Source organism: Xiphias gladius, chromosome 24 (assembly GCF_016859285.1).
Source record: "Xiphias gladius isolate SHS-SW01 ecotype Sanya breed wild chromosome 24, ASM1685928v1, whole genome shotgun sequence".
Taxonomy (NCBI): domain Eukaryota; kingdom Metazoa; phylum Chordata; class Actinopteri; order Istiophoriformes; family Xiphiidae; genus Xiphias; species Xiphias gladius.
The window spans coordinates 17047358-17069533 of NC_053423.1; the positions used below are offsets into that span (position 1 = coordinate 17047358).

The 22176-nt window shown below is 38.3% G+C and overlaps 3 protein-coding genes and 1 long non-coding RNA gene across 10 annotated transcripts in view; 3 read left to right on the forward strand and 1 right to left on the reverse strand.

The window, feature by feature from the left end:
• Positions 1-70: 70 nt before the first annotated feature.
• On the reverse strand, positions 71-8641 carry LOC120786890. 5 transcript variants are annotated; one of them, XR_005706777.1, is made up of 4 exons: positions 4474-4615; positions 2062-2192; positions 1867-1976; positions 71-194 (listed from the first exon to the last, which is right to left on the reverse strand). It is a non-coding gene; the product is annotated as an uncharacterized LOC120786890 (long non-coding RNA). The 5 variants fall into 5 exon arrangements; XR_005706776.1 differs by lacking the exons at positions 71-194; positions 4474-4615 and adding an exon at positions 8574-8641 and having other exon boundaries at positions 1132-1976; positions 2062-2186; XR_005706775.1 differs by lacking the exons at positions 71-194; positions 4474-4615 and adding an exon at positions 8574-8641 and having other exon boundaries at positions 1132-1976.
• Positions 3349-5777, forward strand: mrps21 (mitochondrial ribosomal protein S21). Its single transcript, XM_040122636.1, has 2 exons — positions 3349-3507; positions 4612-5777. Exons 1-2 carry the CDS (start codon positions 3425-3427, stop codon positions 4790-4792), a joined length of 264 nt encoding a protein of 87 aa, XP_039978570.1. The 5' UTR covers positions 3349-3424; the 3' UTR covers positions 4793-5777.
• A 155-nt stretch (positions 8642-8796) lies between the features above and the next one.
• ciarta (circadian associated repressor of transcription a) lies at positions 8797-14504 on the forward strand. The gene is made up of 6 exons (XM_040122630.1): positions 8797-9072; positions 10383-10733; positions 10841-10916; positions 11062-11140; positions 11261-11408; positions 11919-14504. Exons 2-6 carry the CDS (start codon positions 10383-10385, stop codon positions 12288-12290), a joined length of 1026 nt encoding a protein of 341 aa, XP_039978564.1. The 5' UTR covers positions 8797-9072; the 3' UTR covers positions 12291-14504.
• Positions 14505-15759: 1255 nt separating this feature from the next.
• The window catches only part of celf3a (cugbp, Elav-like family member 3a), a 46937-nt gene continuing 40520 nt past the window's right edge, over positions 15760-22176 (forward strand). For all 3 annotated transcript variants that reach the window (XR_005706792.1, XR_005706794.1, XR_005706793.1), the window contains exons 1-5: positions 15760-16241; positions 20933-21062; positions 21350-21501; positions 21823-21875; positions 22042-22168. The gene's annotated coding sequence lies outside the window, so the exon portion shown is untranslated. The remainder of the gene's footprint in view (positions 16242-20932; positions 21063-21349; positions 21502-21822; positions 21876-22041; positions 22169-22176) is intronic.

A 22176-nucleotide genomic window follows, 5' to 3' on the forward strand; every position in this document is an offset into this window, starting at 1 on the left:
TAATTTTTTTTTTTTTTTTTTTTTTAATTTCCAACTCTAAACCATGTGTTCAGTTTTCTAAGAACCGGTTTGTGGAATCAGATATCAGGGTTGACTTCTTCGGCTCCAGAGTGGGTGGGTGCTGTTGGGAAAGCTGGCAACGAAAGAGCAGAAGATAAGACATCCAGCCGGAGGCCTCCATCCAGGAGACTGCCCTTTAAGGGGGAGGAAACACGTAGTCTAGTTTAATCATGATCATCAAATAGCACAATGCCCAATAGGTCGCCCGACACTGACTCGTGATGCCATCTCATCCTGTCTTTATCTGAATCGGACAGTGGCAGGTTACATGTCATTAGGGCGACATTGTGATGTTTGGAAACAAACAGGGACATAAGAAACTGTTTACGTCCTCAATCAGGCCCCCCACTCTTCGTTTTACCTGCATTCTGCTCTGTCCCTGCAATATTTACAAGAATATATTTTTGCTAAAGCTGAAATCCTTCAAATCTAATAATCATCAATCATTAATTGAATACATTTTTACATTGTATTGTAAAATATGTCATTACAAATTCAGGATTGTACAACTGTTTTTCATGACCAATATGTAACGCATTTTCGTGCTGTGTTACTGAACAAAGAAACAGAAAAATTAAGGTGTAACAAAATAAATAATCTGCATGTAGGTACACAGCTATACGGCCAGCTAAACACACTTTCAATAAAGATTGAAGACCTTACTGGAAGCAATTGTGAAACAGTTTTGGATAATACACACACACACACACACACACACACACACACACACACACACACACACACACACACAAATACACACACACAAAGGTAATTAATAAGATAACATTACATTTGACATTACATTACATGAATTTGGCAGATTTTTTTGTCCAAAGCGATCTACAATAAGTGCATTCAAAGAAAGATATCATCAAAAATTGGGAGAGTATACCCCTTTTAAACAAATAACTAAAAGCATAGCATACAACAGGAGTTAGACCAAAGGTAGCATCTTGTAAAAATGAATTTGTACATGCAACTAGTAGAGACTATTTCTCAAATTAGTTACAGGGTCCCTCATGCCAGGAGGAAATAAAGCAGTGAAAAGATAGACATTAAATCCCCATGGGAAGTACAGTACTTTAATTAATTTAGTAAACATACATGCAGAGTCCAAAAAGTAAAAGTAGAATGAGTTACATAATCTAACACGAAATTACAACCGTAAAAGAGGAGTTACCTAGACTGCAACACATTAGCTTCAGGCAGCTAGTAGAATGGCTAGCTTGATTAGCACTAAACTGATCACTTGAAAAATTAATTAACTAATTAACTAATTTGATATCTCAAATCAGTAACAACAGTCATAAATTGCCATAAAAAGGGAGTAGCAACAGGTGACAGTACTCTAAACAATGGCAATAAGAGCGTGGTTAAAAGGTGCTTGTCAACAAAATGGTGGATGTAAAAATGCCAGTTATTCTCCATTTGCTATGGAACACTGCCACTACCAGTTACTATAGCAACAGAATGTTCAGCTGAAACTTCTACAGTGGCAGAATAAAGTGTTTCTTTCTTTTTACATATTTTTATTAAACAAAGTTATTAAACAAACTTTTGTCTAAGTACAATGTTAACTTGAGTAGAAGGCTAAAGAAAAACCTAAATAAATACATTAAAGTCAAGAACATTAGAGTAAATGTTTTGTTTTGTTTTTTTATACCATTTTAGCTCAAATATTGTCAGGAAGATGTATGCGTGGAGTAAAGTGGAGTAAAACCTATCAATGCAAATTTAATTTTCTCTATGTTATACTCTATTTCTCTTCTTTGTTTCTCACACTGTTTCGCACAGATGCTAACTCACTGCCAAGAATATTTCATCAGGTCTGGATCAGAGGGGATGCGTCTGGAAACACGATGCAGTGCATTCATGCATCGTGATGTTATCTGTGCAGGTTGTCTCAGCATTCCTCCCTGTGGGACAATGCAGATACAGTACCCTATCAACTTACAGCACCATGGGATATTTTATGCACTTTTGAATGCACATTAAACATACCATCCAGGCCAGCATTCACCAATGGCTGACATCAGACCGGGCAAAGCAGAGGACATCAGCAGCTCAGGGATGAGAAGAAGAGGAGAATGGCCCTGATGAAAGGATAACACTGGACACCGCTGGCCCTGTTGCTAAGACAACGGATGTAGTTTCAGAAATCTGTGAATAGGATAGCTGCTGCTTCGTTTCCTGTGCTGAAGAGACCTGGGTGTTTGTTTGTCTTTCTTTCTCTTCTTTCATTCACTCACACACAGTACTGTGAAAAAGTTTTAGGTTCTTCAGATGTTTAGATTCTTATTCATCATGCAATACCATCAGCAGGCGTGTGTTCTGTGCCAAATTCATTTTTAAGCATGACAACGACACCAAGAATACAGAAAGGGACATAAAGAACTGTCTACAATGACCAGAAGAACAGGGAGCCCTGCAACAGATGGTCTGGTCCCCACAGAGCCCTGATCTCAGCATCACTGGGTCGTTCTGGGTTTATATGAAGAGACAGAGGACACTGAGAAAGCTTAAATCCACAGAAGAACTGTGGCAAGGTCTCCAAGATTCTTGGAACAACCTACCTGCCAAGTACCTTGAAAAACCGTGCAAAAAAAGTGCAAGTGTATGTAGGACAACTGTTGCTATTTTAAATGCAAAAAGTGGTGATTCGGGTTTTGCTTCACTTTTTGCTGCACTTTTGAATTTAACTGCTAAATAGTAACTATTTATGTCATTATTTTCAAAAGCATCCTCACTTTACTTTTAGTGCCTAAAATATTTGCACAGTAGCTACATTTACATATTTGGGCGGCCAGGGATACAGACTGTGAGGGTTAAGCTCGTAGAAAAGATATCAAGTCATTAATTTACCTAATTTCCTCACATGCATACACTCTATCAATATTATGCTACAAGTTGATGGAAACTGAAAATGAATTAGTTAAAACCATAGAGTTCTGCAGTACAGAATTTTTTTAAGGCTTTGTGGTTGACGAACTTCTAAATGATTTGCATATACTTCTGTGATACTTTATTCAGAATGTATGTTTTCTGTCATGATTTTTACCTCTGCGAAAATGAAATCTCTCCTTAATGACGGAAAGAATAAGGTTATATTGTTGTTATTCCACAGCACATTTTAAATAGAATTGAAAATTTAACATAAATGTTACAACAAAAAGTATTTGTATAACTCTTTAAAAAGAAACAGTGCAAGGCCAAGGCCAACCCCAAGACAGGACAACGGTCCCTGACGAGAAAGGTTGAGTGAAGCGTCACCTAGCGTTGATTTATGCAGGGCTTCTTGTACCCGGAACCTGTTATCGTTAGGTGTTTCCAGACGGTCGTCGTTCGAGCAGGCACTGATCTCATAATGGCGAGGCATCTACGCTTCGTTGCGCGGACAGTGATGGTCCAAGACGGCAACGTTGATGCAGCGTACAAGACTCTGAACAGGTAAAAGTTGTGGATTTAAAATAAGAAATAAGATAAAATTGCTGTTATCCAGGGGATGATAGGCTAACATTAGCTAAGTTAACGTTAGCCTTCCGCTCAATGTCACAGAGCTGCGGCTGCGCAGTGGTTTCACCGCTTATATACACAGCGGCTACGCGTGAATTGTTGGTTTTTTTAGGGATTTTCGTTAGATATACACACAAGTAGTAAACAAGTTTGCCGCGGCATAAGCACTGTTATTGACAGTATTGGAACATTTGGTCGCACCAGCAGCAGTTGTCAGGTATAAAAGCCTCGAAATATTAAAGGCCCCCCCCCCGTATCAAAGCCCCCAATAAGCTAAATAATGTGTGCCTGATTTGCATATTCAAAGATTTAAGCTATTAGTTTGTCAAGGAGAACATGGGACAAACACAGAGAAACTCCATCGACTGAGAGAAACAACACTCGTTCAAACTGGTGATCAAAAGATACGATGTTAATGTAATATCATCCACTCTAATGTGAATTGAGTCGAGCACATGTACTGCATCATAATGTGTATTTTGATTAAAACCCCGTCGGTTACGGTTTGAAAATGTATAATTAAAGTAAAAAAATAGAAGTATAGTATAATAGTATATATTATAGTACAGTAGGTAAATGTAGTCTCTTACTACTTTATAGGATTTGATTATAATGTGTTCTTCTAAATGTTTGATTGGGTCTCCAAAGTGTATTTGTCACAAAATGCATCTATGTTATCAGGGTGTATAAAGATTTAAAGTTAAAAATGTTTTTTTTTTTAATTTACTTTGAAAGTGTTCTGTATGTCTGATTGCAGCAATTTCCTACCAAAGGGACATAGTGTCTGTAATTGTTTCAGTCTAATCGCTTAGGCTATCAATGGATATAGTTAGCTCCATTTTAAATCTGTTAATCACAGCAGGAAATTTCTTTGATTTGTAAAAATAAAAACTGACTTACCCTGTCAAGAATCCAGATATAGTGAAGAATTGTTTTGTCAGTGTCACTTTTACTGCCGCTTCCACTGGCCTGTTGAATATAGTGTCTTGAATGCAACCCAAGTCCCAGCTATTCACACGTTTTCTCTACATACTCCAGGCTCCTAACTCAGGAAGGGATTGTTGACACTGTGAAGCGCAAGCGCTACTTCGAGAAGCCCTGCCGAGAGCGACAGCGGAAGAACTTTGAGAACTGTAGGCGGATCTACCACATGGAAATGGCCAGGAAAATTGCCTTCATCTCCAGGACAAGCAGAGAAGATCCCTGGCTCGGCTGCTAGGGAAATATAGTCGGATGAAACAGGACGTTATCAAGTGGACTTGTTGAGACGGAAGCGGCAAAGTGGAGGAAGCAAACAATATCAACGCAATGTCACTGTCACATCCAAATGAACTTGGGAAATACTGAAAATAATGCCTTTCATGATGTCACAGAGCTATCAGTAAAAGAAAGAAAGAAAGTTTGTAGGTGTGCATTCATTTTTGAGTCAACGCTGATTGTTGTTTTTTTGTTTTGTTTTGTTTTTTCCCCTTAAATTCTGCGTGCATTGCTTATATTAGGAGAGAAAAATCTATGTACTCTTTCTTGGTTGTACTGAGCAGGTTAACGAACACTTGGTTGATAACATTATGTGTTTTCAATCTTCCGGCACAATTTTGCTAATGAAAAAGCTAATAAATGTATGACATTTTCCGAAGATTTTAAGTTGGTGAAAAAGTATTTATCACAGTTAGACTTCTATTTAAACAGCAAAGACAAATGTGAAACACAGATGTGGTTAGGCACAGTATAAAGGGATATTTTGTCCCCATAAAGGCATTGAAAATAGATAAATTAAAACAATGCAGGAGATTTTTTTTGAGGGGGATGAATGGGGTCTCCGCTCAGCAGCAGTTTGCTGTAAATTAATTGAAGGTCCCTTCTGCATAGTCTGGTGTTAATGTCCACTGATGGTGTCAGCAAACTCCCACAAGTGAGACCCATGCACATCTGTCAGACCCAAGCTTTTCACCACATGGGGTTTTGATGTTTATGCACTTGCTCACTCACGTCCCCCACACAGGGAAAGGTAAACATTGCGTCAGACTCACTTGTCTAAGAGGTTACCGGGTCACGTTGATCCTAGTCCTGTGGCTTTAGTCAGTGGGTGGCATTGTAAAGACCGAGGGAGCAGACCTATAGCTATCTTGCTATAGTTCTTGGTTTTATCTGCTCATGTTTCTTTGAGATCTTTGCCTCCAATACAAGAAATAGTCCCCAGGAAATACTGTTGATTGTGTTCTGTGAATTATTCAGAGTGATGTTGAATTTTTTTAAATTGTGTTTTTTTCCACAGCTAAGTGTTCTTTTTTTTCTTTTTTTTAAAGAAAAAAAGTTTCAGACCCTTTAAAAACTGAGCAGGTTGTCATATTTGAAATATATAAGTGATAAGTAATCTGATAGCTCAAGCTGTCTGTTGATATTAGCATAATTTCTTATCTTTCAGTAGGTTTTTACAACAAAAGGGAGCACATAAGGTTTTACGGGTTTTCTTCAGTTGCACTGTCTGTGTAACATGGGTTGTGAAATGCACAAACGTTTTTGCTGGCCCTCTCCCATGATTCACTCAAACACGCACGCACGCCGCCACCTTCCTTATCGCTGACAAACATAAACAGCAGGATGGGCAAAATTGCAAACATATCCATTTATGTAGCCACCTGTCCCAACTGGTTACAACATGGCCAACTTCTACAAACAAGTTCAATGTATGCAACAGTGTAACATATTGGCTGCTGCTCATGCTTAACTGTTATATCAAGATTTTGAATTTGGATGATTCCAGCAACTAATGACCATGTGTCTTTAATGCAGAGTGATCTGCATCTTTACAGTCACATGTTAGAAAACCAGCCTTCAGCTGTCTCACAGTGTTCCCAGTTCTGCATAGAGGGGTACTGGCACTGGCCACCACCGATTGCATGGTTTCCCTATCAGCTGACAGCACTGGCCGATGCTGTTTACGTGGTGACTGCATCTATATTGTTATCCAACAAAAGAAAATCCGGAACTAGATGTCCGTATGTCAACGTGAGGCACGTGCATTAAGTCTGACAAGAGTGACTCAAACACTATACCATAAAGATAACATTACTGATCTGCTGTTTTGGATGGGGACCCATGTGGACTGCTTGGAGACTCAGTGGGCCCTTTGAAGCTGTAATCCAACTTTAATGAAGTCATTCTCTGATAATGGCAATGACAAAGCAATTCATCACTATGGTTTGAACTATGATTAAGGCTCATACCAGTCTTTAAAGATACACGACCGCCTGGCTAGGAATCAAACTGACTCTCTCCTCCACACCCAGAATTTTTTTATCCCGGGCCATGAATTTGCTGACACTCCCTTTTCCTCTCCTTCTGCCATACTTTCAACACCTGTTATTTATGTAACACTGTAACTATTGTTATTAACTTCAATTAAAAATTGTAACAATTATCACTATTGTGCTCATCATAGACATCTACTTTTTGGTTTTAGGCAGCCTTTTCAGTTACTTAAGCACTTAGCACATCCTCCTGCAGGTAACAGCATCCTATTTTTGCATGTGACAAAAGAAATGATTCACTCCTCCAGTGTATAGCAATCTCATTATGTAACTATGTAAGACTACATACATAAGCCCAGTGTCTCTAGCTCTAATAGGCCTATGATGCCATATCTCATAAGCTTCTCTGCCTTGCCTTACTTCTGCATGACCGATAAAGAAATTGGAGCTTCCAGCATACAAACACAAACAAAACCTTTCCTTAAAAGCGTGTCAGTGCTTTTAATTTTAGAAAGTTATACTATTCCCTGATTTTCTGAAGGCAAAGCTGTGCTCTCTCTTCTACTCCACAGGAGCACACCGGATGTTTATGGCCTGCAGATGCTTGGTTGGATCTTAAACATATCACGGGAAATCAGACAACTAGACACACATAGCCACACTGAACAAATGGATAAAGATGTAAAAATTTCTGATGAGAGTTTTTCCCTGCAGCAGGAACACCGTGAATCATCTGTAGGCATCAGCTAAATGAATGCAGTGGGAATGCTCAGTTTTTGAACTTAGCACGTGGTGACAGAAAAAAGCCTGTTATGTGCATGCCATATGGGAAATCAGACAATCGGACAACTAGACACACATAGCCACACTGAACAAATGGATAAAGATGTCAACATTTCTGATGATAAGAGAGTTTTTCTCTGCAGCAGGAACACCGTGAATCATCTGTAGGCATCAGCTAAATGAATGCGGTGGAAATGCTCATTTTTTTCGAACTTAGCACGTGGTAACAGAAACGCCGGTTATGTGCATGCCATATCATTTGTAATTGTTGGTTTACATGACATTGTCTAGTCAAAAATGAAAAAAAAACCCAGTATATTCTATGTTTTATCTGCCATGAGGCCCTCATCAGATGATAAATGAGGATAAATGATAGATGATAAATAAATGAGAAGGAGGTACCAGTGAATTTTTGGCACCTTTGCTTTACAACAGACGGCTTAATCACATATCAAACTTGTTGCCCAACAATCTTCTGCCGATAGACTAATCAATTGATCAACTAATCATATCGGCTCTAGAGTACTGCCTGGTTTGTGGGTTTCCAGGGGAGATAGCGAAACTGCCACGTACCGTAGGCGTCATGTATTGCCCCTGGGGGCCTTTAGGGGTTTCATCTGGCGATTGACGGTAGTGGGACCTCTTTAAACTGTACCGATAAATGTGCGATGTCTCCGACCAACACAAGCGTTTCATACTGTGTGACAAAACCTAAACCTTGCCTCTGTTCACCTTCTACGCACACTAGCTCATACTGAGTCTGTATGCTCAGATATCTAGCCTGACCCTCCTGGGTGTGTCTCTTTAGAGAAACAGAGAAGGAAAATAAAAGGTAAACAAGAGCAATAAAACATAACCAGACTTGAGAGGGGTCTGGGAAACAAATACCAGCTGCCTGTCTTTTAATCACGCTGTTATTTAAGTACTGTTGCAGTAGGTGTATCATACCACGCCTAATTTGCATACCAAAATTTTAAACAGATGCCAGCTGCCGCGTGCTGTTCCCCTCGTTTTCCAGCCACACCACCCACACGTGCTGCCGTTGAAAGCGCGACGGGATCTACGCATTTACCAGCCAACCGGCGCTGCGAACGCCGCTGATTGGCCGAGCCTCGGAGCCAATGAGGAGAGGCGCGACTTGTCCTCAGCCAGTCGCGGCTCTGTACATATCCAGCACGTGTAGCGACCGTTGCGCATACTTTGAGTGCAGGCTGGAGATCTGACAAAGTAAACGAAACACGGGCAGAGAGAGAAGCAACAGGGAGGGACTGAGCGTAAACGGGATAACAGGCGTAACCTCTGTGTTTACACATACATGCCCACAAAGATAGCCGTTAGCTTTGTTGAAGTTGCTTCTGTAAGACCTGAAATTGTTCAACTTGTTCAAGAGGCGGTGAGGTGCCTTCTCAAGGATTTCCGTCTTATTTCGCCGTTTTTGTGAATCCAGTTCTGCTCCAGCTAGAAGGTAAGAATTCTCTCCTCTGAAATTTGTATGTTTTTAGGTAATGTTGGCTGTTTTTCATACTCGACTTATAAATTGTTTAACGTTATTAGCCACTTCTTGTCATAACTTTTATTTTGTTTTCCGCGGGATCAAACCTGCATATATTCTGTTTTATGCATGTTTGCTGTTCTTTCGCGCGGTATTAAACTAGCACGTTAGAGTTATCTTAATTTCATACGTTTAGAAACCGTAATCATGGCGGTAGAGATTGTATCAGTCTCACAAACCTGAGAACAACACTTTTAATGCGAAATCAAACGGTCAACTGGTTAGAGGTTTATTATTGCGGTTGAGGTTACAGGAGGTGAACGGTGATGTACACATTTGTCTTCAGATGACCCAACTAGTTTCGGTTGTTTTTTTTGTTTTTTTTCTAGCACACAAAGACGCACACACGAGTTGTTTTGCATCGTCATACTGCATACAGATAGGTGCAGGTCGTCCACGGGCTTTTCTTTCCATGTGATAATCTATCAAGGCTGACCGTTTGCCTTCGTCCTCATATTGATGTTATTGTACTCGCTGAAACTGAGTGAAGACATCACTCACAGCTCTTGGCAACAAGTACACTTATCATTTTTATTGCACGTTTCTGAAAAAGGGCTTGTGTTTGGGTTATTTTGCTGAATGTTGAAATTGTGATATAAACAAGCGCAGGTGTGTATACACCCTTTACTGTCTAATAAGGGTTGGTTGACATGTTGATGTTATATAAATATTGTGATATGAGAACAGTGGAGTGACATTGCTAGTATTTTTCTTATCTTTAAATCAATGCACAATGAAATATACAACTAAGTAATATGAAAAAACGATTGTCTGTAATTGTGTCATATCAATATAACTAATGATCTTCAACTGTTTATTCAAGTGTTAGTATCTTATGAAACTAACAACAGTCATCCCAAAAGCAGCAGTACTGAAATATTTGCTCAGAAGTATTGTGATCGTTCATTTAGCCAGTATCACATTGGACTAAATGTACTAAATGTTTTAAAGCAAACTCACCTTGAGGATTGAAATTTTAATATAAAGGCTTTGATTTGCGCAATTGGAAGACACCAACATATTTCATGTAGTATGAAGTATACTGATAATGAACTGTATGTGCAACTCCTTTTAATTTGGATACCTGTTTTATTTTGCCCAGTGCCAAAAGTTGTACTTATGGAACCTCTGTTTGGAGATGATTACTTTTATGTATAATATTCACCTAATAGCTTTATCCCAATCTCCTCTCTTTCTCTACTCTCATCTTCCTGTCTCAACAGATGAATTCATTGGGCAGTTCTTCCAAATGGCCATCTTATGACTCGCTACCCTCCACCTCGAGCTTTGTCCTCAGTGAGAGTGAGCAGACAGAGGATGAAGCAGATGTCTTCTCAGAGGGAGAGGGGTACACTGGAAGAAGAAAATCCCTCTCAGTTGATGAAGGAATCCCATTAACTGGAAATTACCTTGATTTCCCAGCTCATTCAGATCAGACGCATTCGAGGTCTAAGAACGACCAGTCTAAACAATGCCCTGATCAGACTAAGCATCCTGACTCAGCCTCTACTCCTGGAGCTGCCACATTAGGCTCGTCACCAGCAACACCAGGGGACCTGGCCTTCGCTCAGAAAGTGAGCACCCTTAAACTAAGCTCTAGGTCTTTGTTTAGGTATTTTTGTCAGCCAAATAACAGATCATTTGTAGAAGTAAAGCTTGACTCTCTCCTTATTTTCCTCAGTGTGCAGATTTGCACAGGTTTATCCATCCGTTGCTTGAACTCCTGCATGGACTAAAGACAGGCCGATTTGACAAAGGTATGTGGCAGAGCAATATCAAACATGATTATTATCTCTTCTCAAGTTTTATAGTATCCCAGCTTGTAATTAACCCTCTACGTGCACATTTGCTTTGACTTTATGATGGGTTTTTAAAAAAAATTTTTTTTTTTTATTGTGGCAGGTTTAACCAGTTTCCAGCAGAGTGTTGCCATAGATAGACTTCATAGGATTCTTGGAATTCTGCAGAGGCCTGAAATGGGGTAAGGTCATGACAAGTAGCAAGCTTAACGTTATGACAGCAGGGAAAGTAGGGACATTGTCATTGTTATCCATACCTAGCGTTGTCATTAATGCTTGTTCCTTCACACCTTTTTCTGCAGTGAGAAATACCTTCAAAATCTGCTACAGATAGAGATGATGCTAAAACTGTGGTTCCCTCGGGTGGCATTTCAGTCCATAGATAAACCAAACCAGACCATCGCTCCCCGACCACACTGGCACCAAAATCAGCTTCACATGCCAGTTAAGGTGAGCTTCATACTGCATGTTACCTTTGTTACCATATGAAAGCGCCTTTACAAGTGTGCATTAATCAAACCATGGGCCTCATGAGCCAGCGATATTAAAATAGCAATACTAAACCTTACTTTTTATTAAAATACCATATTTTTAACAACCAGGCATCCATGTGAAATATACAAATATAGTTAAAAGAAGGTACAACGAGAATTAAAAAAGATAAAGCATGTCAAAGCACTACATAAAGCATGTTTATGAGAGGGCTGAAGGTATAAACTCCTCAGGCTTGTTGTGTATTTGATAGCTGTCAAGATTCTGTTTGAGAGAGAACTATAGTTTATATATAGATATGAAAGAAAATTAGATATTTTAGATAGAAATTTAGATATTTATGAAAGGAAACCCAAGTTTTCTTTCATATCTCAAAGCACTCAGCTCGAGCTGTAATAAACTGTAGTTTTCCTTTGAGACACTGGTTTTCTTATAGTTGTTATTTGTGGTTTTACTTTCTCATCCCAGAAGAGACAACTGAGCTGGTCAGACCCTGACCAGGCTGGCAAAGTCCAAACCAAGCATAAGCACCATCAACATGAAAAACGTGTGAGCTGCCAGGTTTCCTGCACCGTTTCCACACGTCTACCTGAATCACCTAAAAAAAGGAAAACTTCAGATGAAGAAACAGTTGAACCTGCTGGGTGCAGCTGGAGAGCTGGACATGAGTTTACAGATAGCAGTGGCTCTTTAAGCAGGCCGTCCTATTCATGTAGCAAGACAGAAAGTGAGATTCGGAAGCAGCATGAGATTTCTCCGCCCTCCCCTGGTGGCAACCCGGCCACACAAGACAGCTCAGTGTCCTCAAGCGACACCGTTATTACAAATGACTCACCTTAGCTGGCCTTAGCTGACCTTGCTACTACATGGAGGTGCCACAGCATGCCAGCCAGAGGGAAGGCAGAGGGCGGACTTGATTACATAAGCATACAGTTAGGTGCAGAGTCAGCCTGTGATGGCTGCGAGCCACTTAAAACCAGAAGAGGAGGAGGAGAAATGCAATTAGACACTCTTTAACCCTTGTCTGCCCAATGTGATTTTGATTACACCGGAGTTATTGCACTATACTACGAGGAGTTATATATTGTTTGTCTGTAAGATTATGACTTTTGTATACATTGGCTTTTACTAAGTTAAAAGATGTTGGAAATACTTTACAAGTGTAATGCTTAAAAGCAGTCTGTGCTCTGTTTAGTATTTTTTCATATCATGGGCCGAGCCGTAACAGTAACAGTATAGGATTTCATGCCATTGGTGTAAAACAGAAGTAGCAGATATCACTTTTATGAAAGTGAGCAAACACAGGATCATTGCTGGTGCAGTTTAAAGCTGAAACAATTAGTCAGTTGTTTAAAAAATATTTTTTCAAACAAAAAATATATATTAGCTTGTTTACTGCTTCTTACATCTGATGATTATTTTTGCTTTTCTTTGTCAGGTATTATAGTAAACTGACTATCTGCTGGTTTTACTTTGTGCTCCAGCAACTTGTTATGGGCATGTTTCAAATAATTGGCAATTTAATTTGTAGTGAAAATAACTGGTAGTTGCAGCTCTGGTACAGTTACACAGATATTTCAGTCATGACCACAGATGACTAAAAATGGCATTTAAGAAGCTTAAAACAGTTTTTTTGCGAGCTGCTTGACCGCAACGTCTAGTAGAGTAAAGGCATGTAACCGTTGCCCAAATCTGCCAAATTGCCTATTCTGCATTACAATATCAAACGCACCTTACTTCACAGTCACTGCGTCTTTATATAAACACATCTTTGTTTCTATGTAAATAAGAATTGATGTAGTTGCACTTACAATAAGACAGCAAAATGCTGCACAGGAAATACCACAACCTGAGTGTGGTGATATTATTATGTAGGTTGCTACTTTAGGTAGCCAGTGAGTGAACTTCTTTTGGTTAGAAAGACTTGAAAAGGTTAGTACTTTATTACACACAAGACTTTTGAGTGACTTTTTATAGAAGAGTAAACAGGCATAATGTATTTGATCCTGTGTAAATTAGAATTGATACAACTGCACTTTGGATGACAAGAAGGAAATGTTACATGTTAACAGCAAAAGAGTTTCCCTCGGCAGACTCGTGTAGCCAGTCGCTGTGTGTTACACCTGAGATGAGTGCTTTACAGGTGCTTGAGTGAGAGACTTTATAGGCAATCTTGTAATTTCTTTGTTTTATTTGTAATCCTTTCATTTCTGCACTTTGGATGGAAGTAGTTGAAATCCATGAAAATTACATTTAGCTTGTTGTGCACACAAAATGCCCCAAATGCACGATGTCATTATGATGGGAAAAGAGTTTCTGTGTCCCATTTAAAATGGATTTGTATCACTTAAAGTGCTTTACTATTGACTATGTAACCAGGACTAATATCACTGAGATATCATAAACAAAACTCCATTCCTGAACACATTTGTTATTTTTGATAGCATTTTTTTTTAAGGATTGTTTCACCATATTTTAAATCAGATATCATTCATGTTGAATGGCATTTCATCTCTGGTAGTTTGTCACCAGTCAGCCTTAAGGGTAACCATAAACCTGCCTGAAATTAAATCAACAATCATACAGAAAGTGTATTCTTTAACCAACGATGGTAAAATCATCATCTCACCACTTGTTTCATTGCAAACCAAATGTGCTGCTGTGTAGATGTCTCTCACGCTTCACCATTAGTAGTTTTCATTGACCTGGGGTTAGGTCATTAAAAATCAAAATTTGTAAGCATGTGGTAGAGAACAATAGTATAGTGTAGTGTTGTTTTGGTATATTAAATGCCATCATATAGCTTCCTATAGTACAGGTTTTGCTATTCTGAGTTATGCATATGTGAAACAACAATTGTGAAATAGGTAATACTGAAAGTTGTGTAAAAAAAAATCATACTCCCCAGTTATATGTCTTTCATTTTTCATGTTTTTAGCGCTTTTTCTTTGTTTCTTATAATGAAATTGTCATTACTGATGTTTGATTGATAAATGGACATATTTTTATATATTAAATGAATGATGTGGTTCATCAAATTTTTGTATGTTTGTTGAATTTTGGAACATTTTCCTGCTTTAAAGATTGAAGTTTCTCTTTAAATAAATAATTCATTCACTTAAACACATTTGATTTAATTCTCTTGTAATTTAAAGTTTCCTTTAAATTAAAGATGAAATCCGACCCACAGAGCAGCAGCCAGAGCTTTGATTATCCAGCTGTCATGAATTCACGGGAATTTTTTTATTAGAGTATCTCAATCTCCATTACTCTCTACTTCTACTCCATTCATTTGACAGCTATAGTTACTAGTTACTTTACAGATAACGACTTTACATATAAACCAAATGAAACTATTGATTACACTAACCAACAGGATTCAAATGGTTATGATTGGCTCCACATTCATGTATCAGTATTAATAAGTCACTATTCTATATACAATGATATACAGTACTGTGCAAAAGTTTTAGGCATTTTAAATGTTTAGATTCTTGTCCATCATGCAATACCGTTCGGGAGGCGTCTGATCAGTCCCAGATTCATCCTGCAGCATTACAACGACTCCAAAGATACAGCCCAAGTCATAAAGAGCTATCTTCAGCCACAATAAGAACAAGGAGTCCTGCAACAGATGGTCTGGTCAGTCTGGGATTACATGAAGAGACAGACGACACCGTGGCAGAAAAACTGTGTGGCAAGTTCCTCAAGATGCTTGGAACAACCTACCTTCCAAGTACCCTGAAAAGTGCAGTGCCTGTTAATTTATGATCATGCAGTGAAACATTGCACAATATCAAATTCCTGTGACAATTTCCTGCTGCAGTGAAGTTTGAAGACAGACAGACAGACAGACAAAGGCAAACAGTGGTCACAGCAAATATTGATTTGATTTATGGTTTTTCTATTTACGGCACTTTGGATGAATAGAAACTGCTATTGGCGTTATTTTTGAAAGCTTCCCCACTTTACTGTTAGTGCCTATAACTTCTGCACAGTACACTACAACACTTCTAAAGCGGCCATCCTGCACACACTACTTATACTTCTGATTCTTTAAGTAGCCTACAATTTGCTGATAATACCAGATAATACTTGGTAAAAATTGAATGCAGTATTTTTATTTGTAGTGAAGTATTGTAATATTGCTGAACTGCTACTTTTACTTAAGTAAAAGATCTGAATGGCTCTTGCACCACTGTCCATGCGACACAGTAAGTTGTTACCAGTAACACGCAGCAGGTGGCGCTAGCAAATATTATCTTCCGTGACACTGGGTGGCACTATAATCACGTCGTGTTTGCGGAAGTGGCCTTCGTCGCTCCACCACCAACGAGTAAACAGACCACCAGGATGTCGCAAGGCGCTAAGTTCCAGCTTTAAATGTTAGTTTATATAAAATATCAGCGGTAATAGAGAAACTCACGGCGGATAATTTCTAGAAGCAAACAGCATACCGCACCGTTAAGGCTTTGTAACATTACAATGACCACTGAGCGGCTGCTTAACGCGATAACGTCTGTGCTACGTAGAGCTAGTATGCTAAGCTAAGCGCTAGCCTCGGCTAACTTCAGTTCGTGTTGGAATGGTAGAGCGCAGCGCGAGCTTCTCCGGTCATGGCAGCGGGAGCAGGAACCGCTTCTGGCGGATCTCTGGAGTCTACTTTAGCCAGGAAGTTTCAAAGTGTCACAAACACGATGGATTCAATTCAGGGACTGTCAACCTGGTGTATCGACAACAAGAAGTACCACAGCCTGATCGTGCGAAACTGGATGAAGTCTTTTAGGAAATGTGAGTAGCTTTGCTGCCTGTTAAACTGACCTTTGTTGCTCCGGGTGTAGTGGGGCGCTCTTTTGGACACAGTGATCATAGTCCTTCCAGTGGCCTAAGTAAATATGTGGATCTTATTTGCTGTTTTTGACCCACTTACCGACAGATGTATCCCAGCTTGGAACACCGGGTAAAACGGGAGTTTAAAACATGCGTTCCTCCTTGTGTAGCCAGCTAGCATCCGATGCTCTGCTGAGTTGATTTTAAGTGGGATTGTTCCCCGCCTGAAAGATATTATCTAATGCAAGTGTAAACTAACGCGGCTACATTTATTGACAAGACAACCATCGGTTGCCTACAAAAGTTCTAGTTAAGGGTTGGGGTTTTTTTTTTTTCTCCGTTGTTAATGATATTCAGAGTGGGATTACCAGCCGGGCGAGGCAACCTGGGCCTGACATCCAGGGGCCCAAAAAGTCCCAGGTTGACTTTGTGTTTGGTATTTGGTTACTTAAATTTATGGTTTGGTTACTTGCAAATTTCTTCTGGAATTTTGCATCACTTATTTACAGTATCAGCTGGGTCTGGCAATATTACATAAAGTTGTGGCCCTATCTTGCAGAGTCAAAAATGTAATTATAATATCTTTATTATTTTAGTTTGTAGTGTGCTCACATTGTGCATTTTCTAAATAAAGTCATCACTGGCATCTAGGTTTCTGTTCAAAATATTTCAAAGCTGCCTTTTTCCTCCCTTTTTTTTTTGGCTCTGCACTGTGCACTGGACTTGTGCACTGGACTTGTGCACCAGGGTACTCTTTGCTAAGGGCCCCAAACAGGTTATTCAGACCATGGAGCTGCTCTGTTAAGTATTGCTGTATTTTTCTGAGCTGACATTTGAGGATGGCTGTTATTTGGTTAAAACAATCCCACCTTTTGTTAACAGAGTTGATAAATTGCTTTGTAGTCTGTTAACAGATAAATTCACAGTCGAACCCATGACTTTGCGCAGGGTACTCAGTAGTAGTCTATCAAAGACTTTTTCATCATATTTTATTAATAGAGTAACAATTTCAATTTCCATTTTGATAATCAATTAATTTAACTCAAAAACAAAGCATTTGCTGATCGTGAAGGTGCAGTCATCTTGATGGGCATAGATGATGGGCATTTGTCATTATTTTTTGGTATTTCATAGATTGATTAATTAGTTGATAGGCCGTAAAAGTTATCAATACATCCGTTGATAATGAAAATAACCTGCAACCCTACTTTTGATGCTTTCCTTTATGTACCAGACCGTAGCACAGGGTGTGAAAGAAATTGCAAATGCAAAGAGAACCCATTAAATAGACTTGATAATCACCAATCAACTAAAATACTAAGGCTGCAACATGAAAATAAACCTTCTGAAGTTAGATAGATTGAAATGTTACTGTCAAAGATGCATAAGAATGATGGTATATCTGGGATGTAAACTAGAACATTATAAGTACATTCAGAATGTAAAGGAATGAAATTGCCATTATCCATGGTAGAGTGGTCAAAGTTGCCAAAAATGCAGTGTTTTTCTAATTTTTTTTTTTTTTAATGTGCAAACAAATTTACTTGAAGGAATCTTTGAACAGCAAGAAAATGCAATATTTATGCTATATAGAAATATTACACTCAAAATCATGCACATGATGTTTCATAACAGATTATCAATATACAGCCTTACCCAGCTTTATACCTTTTATGACATTCAAATGAACTGTCTCTGTTGAGATGAGTTATTGAAGCAATTATTGTATGTGTCTCTGCTTCTGTTTGTAGGTTTGGCTTTGTGTAGCTCTAGCTTTGTGTGCTTGTTAGTGTGGGCAGAGAGTGAGAGACGATCCTAACACCAGTCATAATGTTTGCCACTGGTATTTTACTGCTATTGAGTGTGACTGTCTATTGACTGATGAATTCGATAGACTACTGTCTAGTGTGAGTTGTTTACCCATAACACAAATACAAAAATGTATTGAATGAGAAATTTGCTACAAGATCTGACAACAAGTGACTATGGAGACCTGAGCTTTCTGTGTGTGTATTATAAAGCCCATTTTTTAGGGGCCTGGTACTGGAGTAATCGTTGTCAAAGAATTCTCCAAAAACTGGAGTTTTTCAGAAGACAAGTGGACAAGGCTAAAACTGAGATGTTTGGAATTCTTCAGCACTGAAACAATAAATTTGGTGAAAGATATATTTATTAGATTTATTATATGAATTGATGATGATGACCAGCTGCATAGAACTGCATGGATGAAGCATTTATTCAAGGAATATTAACACTTGAATATGTAAATCACTTTGTTGAGGAATTTATTAAGCAGTTGACAACAATGTAATAATCTAAAATTTTGATAATCCATTAATTGTTTAGGTTATTTGTTAAGGAACAATGCTGAGCATTTTTCCTGCTGCTCAAAATATGGTGCTGCTTTTCCCTTTTTTTATATATCATTATGAATAGAATATCTTAGGTTAGTCAGACAAAAGAGGTTTAAACATGTTTTAATCTTACGCTCTGGGAAATAGTGATTTTTCACTATTTTATGATATTTTTAGACCAAACAATAGAAAAAGCAAGTGACAGATCGATAATGAACATAATCTTTAGTTGCAACCTTACAGTATACAATATAACCGCAATAATTATTTGATAGGGTTCAATAATCTTTTGGTGATGACCTTGAGCTTTAACAGTTTCCTTTGTTGCTTTTTCATTTCCTAACTGCCATTTGATAGGAAGTTTGTATAGATTAATTACAAAGGAAAAGACTCAGCTCATGATTCCAGTTGTGACCTTTTTTTAATTTAATCTGTAGCTGCTTGCAGTAGCAGTAAAAATACACTTAACAATCACATTCAGTTTTACTTTATAAAGGTTTATTGTGTATGCCATTATGTCAACCTGAAGAGGTCCTTGTTTTTGTATACCATAATGGAGGTTCGTCTGGTTTCTGTCATAGGAACCATGTATTGGTTTTAAATTAAATGAAATAAATAGGTAACTTATTATTATTGTAATTACTTTTTATTCCATTACATTCTGCACACTTGCATTTATTGTGATTAATGCAAGAAACCTTCTTTGTATGTTAAATGAATTTTGTGTTTTTGGTGTGTTGCTAGTTTTGATGTTGCAAAGCCGTTTTTTTATGGTTGGAGATGAGGAAGAAATTTTATTATGGACTTCTCTGTTGAGGTGGGCTGGTAGACCTTGGTTTTACTCCCATACTCCATGAAAGTGAAGATTTTCAAAAGTTAGAGGTGGCCTTAGCTCACTATTTTCTATTTTTTCTCTCAGCTTGAAGTTAGTGGTATGTGGTAAACTGTTTTATATCATATAATTTATTTTTAATTTTTATGGTTGACCCAGTAGTAAATAGAATGGCACTCAGTAGAGCGCATACCTCTGCCAAGGTGAAAAATGCCTTATCCAGCAATGTTAAGGAAAGAGATTTAAAAAAAATTTCTGAATCTGCCTTTTAACCAGATCCACACCAAAATTTAAAGGGGTTTTCTCTGGACCATGCCCAATCCCTCCACCAAGTTTGGTGCAAATCAGTTCAGTACTTTTTGTGTAATCCTGCTGACAAACAAACGAGCAAACCAACAAACAGACACGGTTGAAAACACAACCTTCTTGGCAGAGTTAATCAAACCCTTCTCCTTTAAAAAGGATACAACAGTTTTTTGTTTGTACTGCTGTAGTCAGAAAGTTATAACTCCTTAAGTTTGAGCTTTAAGTAAGACACATGACTTTTTTTTCTATCTCCTGGAGGCTTACAGTGAGCCAGGGGGAAGCTGTGTTTGCAACAATTTGCCTTTGACTTCAAGTTTATTGGCTGTTAGTTGTTTTTGAAGGTATGATGTTTAAAATGCTTTGTACCCTGATAAGGCTAAGCAAAAGTAACCCAGCTACATTGTATTATGTAGTTGAGAAGTTTGCTTATTTTTGCTTATTTTGGTGAATTAAAGAGAGGCTGTTTTGGGAAAAGGTGAACTCAGTCAGTAAAGTATGAATAAAATGATTGATTTGATGTCTGTACCATGTCTTGGGTATCAAAATATTTCAAATTATACTCAGTCCTTTTGTGTGTGTGTGTGTGTGTGTGTGTGTGTGTGTGTGTGTGTGTGTGTGTGTGTGTGTGTGTGTGTGTGTGTGTGTGTAAACTAAGAACTTATTTCGCTCCCCCTCGAAAGCTCTCTTCAATACAAAAACATAAATGGCAACAAAGACTGTTATCATGGTGTGATGTTATGTTGCATAAGCTAATGTTGGTTAAATGTCATATAGTCAATGATTACATGCTCTCTTTTGTGAGTCTCTCTTTTGCCCTTCTGATCAGTTTAGATCTCTGATGAAACAAGTTTATTGATTGAGAGATAACTACTCACAATTTTAATAATTCAGTAATGATTATTGTCATGTATTTATCTGCCTTTAACATAACCAGAATGATTAATTTATCGTTATTGTCATTAAGTAAACACCAAACATTTTAGATTTAAAGTTTAACAAACACTAAGATATGTTTGCCTTTCTCAATTTATATGTTTTAGTGTTTGGCTACTGGTCAAGAAGTGAGCCTTTGTTCAGGTTATTGAGATTCAACTCTTCCCTCGGAAGAATATCTACCTCCCCAGTCAAACTAACATTACTCTCTCCTTGTCTTCTAACAGCTGATGCCCCTCACAGGCTCAACCTGTTTTACCTCGCCAACGATGTCATTCAGAACTGTAAAAGGAAAAATGCCATCGTCTATCGTACGGCATTTGCTGAGGTGCTTCCTGAAGCCTTCGTGCTGGTCAAGTAAGTTGTTTGTAGAGATGTGGTTTTATTGGGGGTCTGTTGGGGCCAGCCAGTCCTGATATAAAGTTTATTAGATGTTTATTAGATATTTGTGTAGGTTGCCCTATTTATCCTCTCCGTCCTGTCAATCTCATCCTTCGTCTTCTCATTTTCTCTGTCTCCTCTGTCCTTGCCTGTGTTTTAAATTGTTCAGGTCATTCACACATAAATAAAACAAATGTCATTATAACAACATAAATCTCTGGCCTCCCTTGTTTTCACTAAATCATCCCATCTCCTTACTCTAGCCATGAAGCTGACCCCAAAGTGATTAAATCAGTGGAAAGGATACTGTCCATCTGGGAAGACAGGGGTGTGTATTCAGGGGGAGTCATTGCTGAGCTTAGGAGTAGCTTAGTCAAAGATGAGTCCCCTCCTGAGACACCTGTGGAGCAAAAAAGTAAGTGTGTTGACTTATTTTTTTCTCACTTTATTTTGACATTATCGTTAAAATTTCAGCTCAACACCAACTGTGCAGAGTTTTGATTTGTATTTTCAGTTTTAAATTTTGAAACACATTTCATAAGCAGACTTTGCATCCACTTTGGTGTCACTAGTTACAGTATGTTGTTGTTGTTGTGTTTGATTATTATAGTTATTTATATGAAACTGTGTTTCAAAATTTCTGATATTTTTATTTAATTTTTTTTTTTTTGTTATACTGATATTTTGCTGATGATTTGATCTCTGATCCTTATTTTTTTTTTTTTTTTTTTTTTAGCTCCAGTTGAGTGTAAAGCAGATATGCGGTCCAAGATTGTTGCTGAGTTTGTGGTAAGTGAGAAATTAAAGTTTTAAGCCGAACTAACTAAACTGCAACATTGTTATTTTACAAATGAAGTTAACAAAAGATAGCTATGCTGGTAGTTTTCCTCTTTCTCTCCTTTACTCAAATATTGTGTTGGTCTGACATTGTGACTGACTGTTCCATCTGCTTTAGCCCCAGGCACTAATAGACCAACTGTCCAAGTACAAAAGATCTCTGGAGGAGGTGGACCTGAGAGAAAAACAGCTGGCAGCTATGAGGGTTGACATCTGCAGTTCTGATGCCCTCAAGAAACTTAAAGGTGCCTGA

Bases quoted from the DNA above. Each gene is read 5' to 3' on its own strand.
- mrps21 (XM_040122636.1), top strand. From the start codon at position 3,425: ATGGCGAGGCATCTACGCTTCGTTGCGCGGACAGTGATGGTCCAAGAC. The intron at 3,508-4,611 runs GTAAAAGTTGTG...TACATACTCCAG, and splicing joins GCGTACAAGACTCTGAACAG to GCTCCTAACTCAGGAAGGGA.
- ciarta (XM_040122630.1), top strand. From the start codon at position 10,383: ATGAATTCATTGGGCAGTTCTTCCAAATGGCCATCTTATGACTCGCTA. The intron at 10,734-10,840 runs GTGAGCACCCTT...TATTTTCCTCAG, and splicing joins ACCTGGCCTTCGCTCAGAAA to TGTGCAGATTTGCACAGGTT. The intron at 11,141-11,260 runs GTAAGGTCATGA...CTTTTTCTGCAG, and splicing joins CTGCAGAGGCCTGAAATGGG to TGAGAAATACCTTCAAAATC.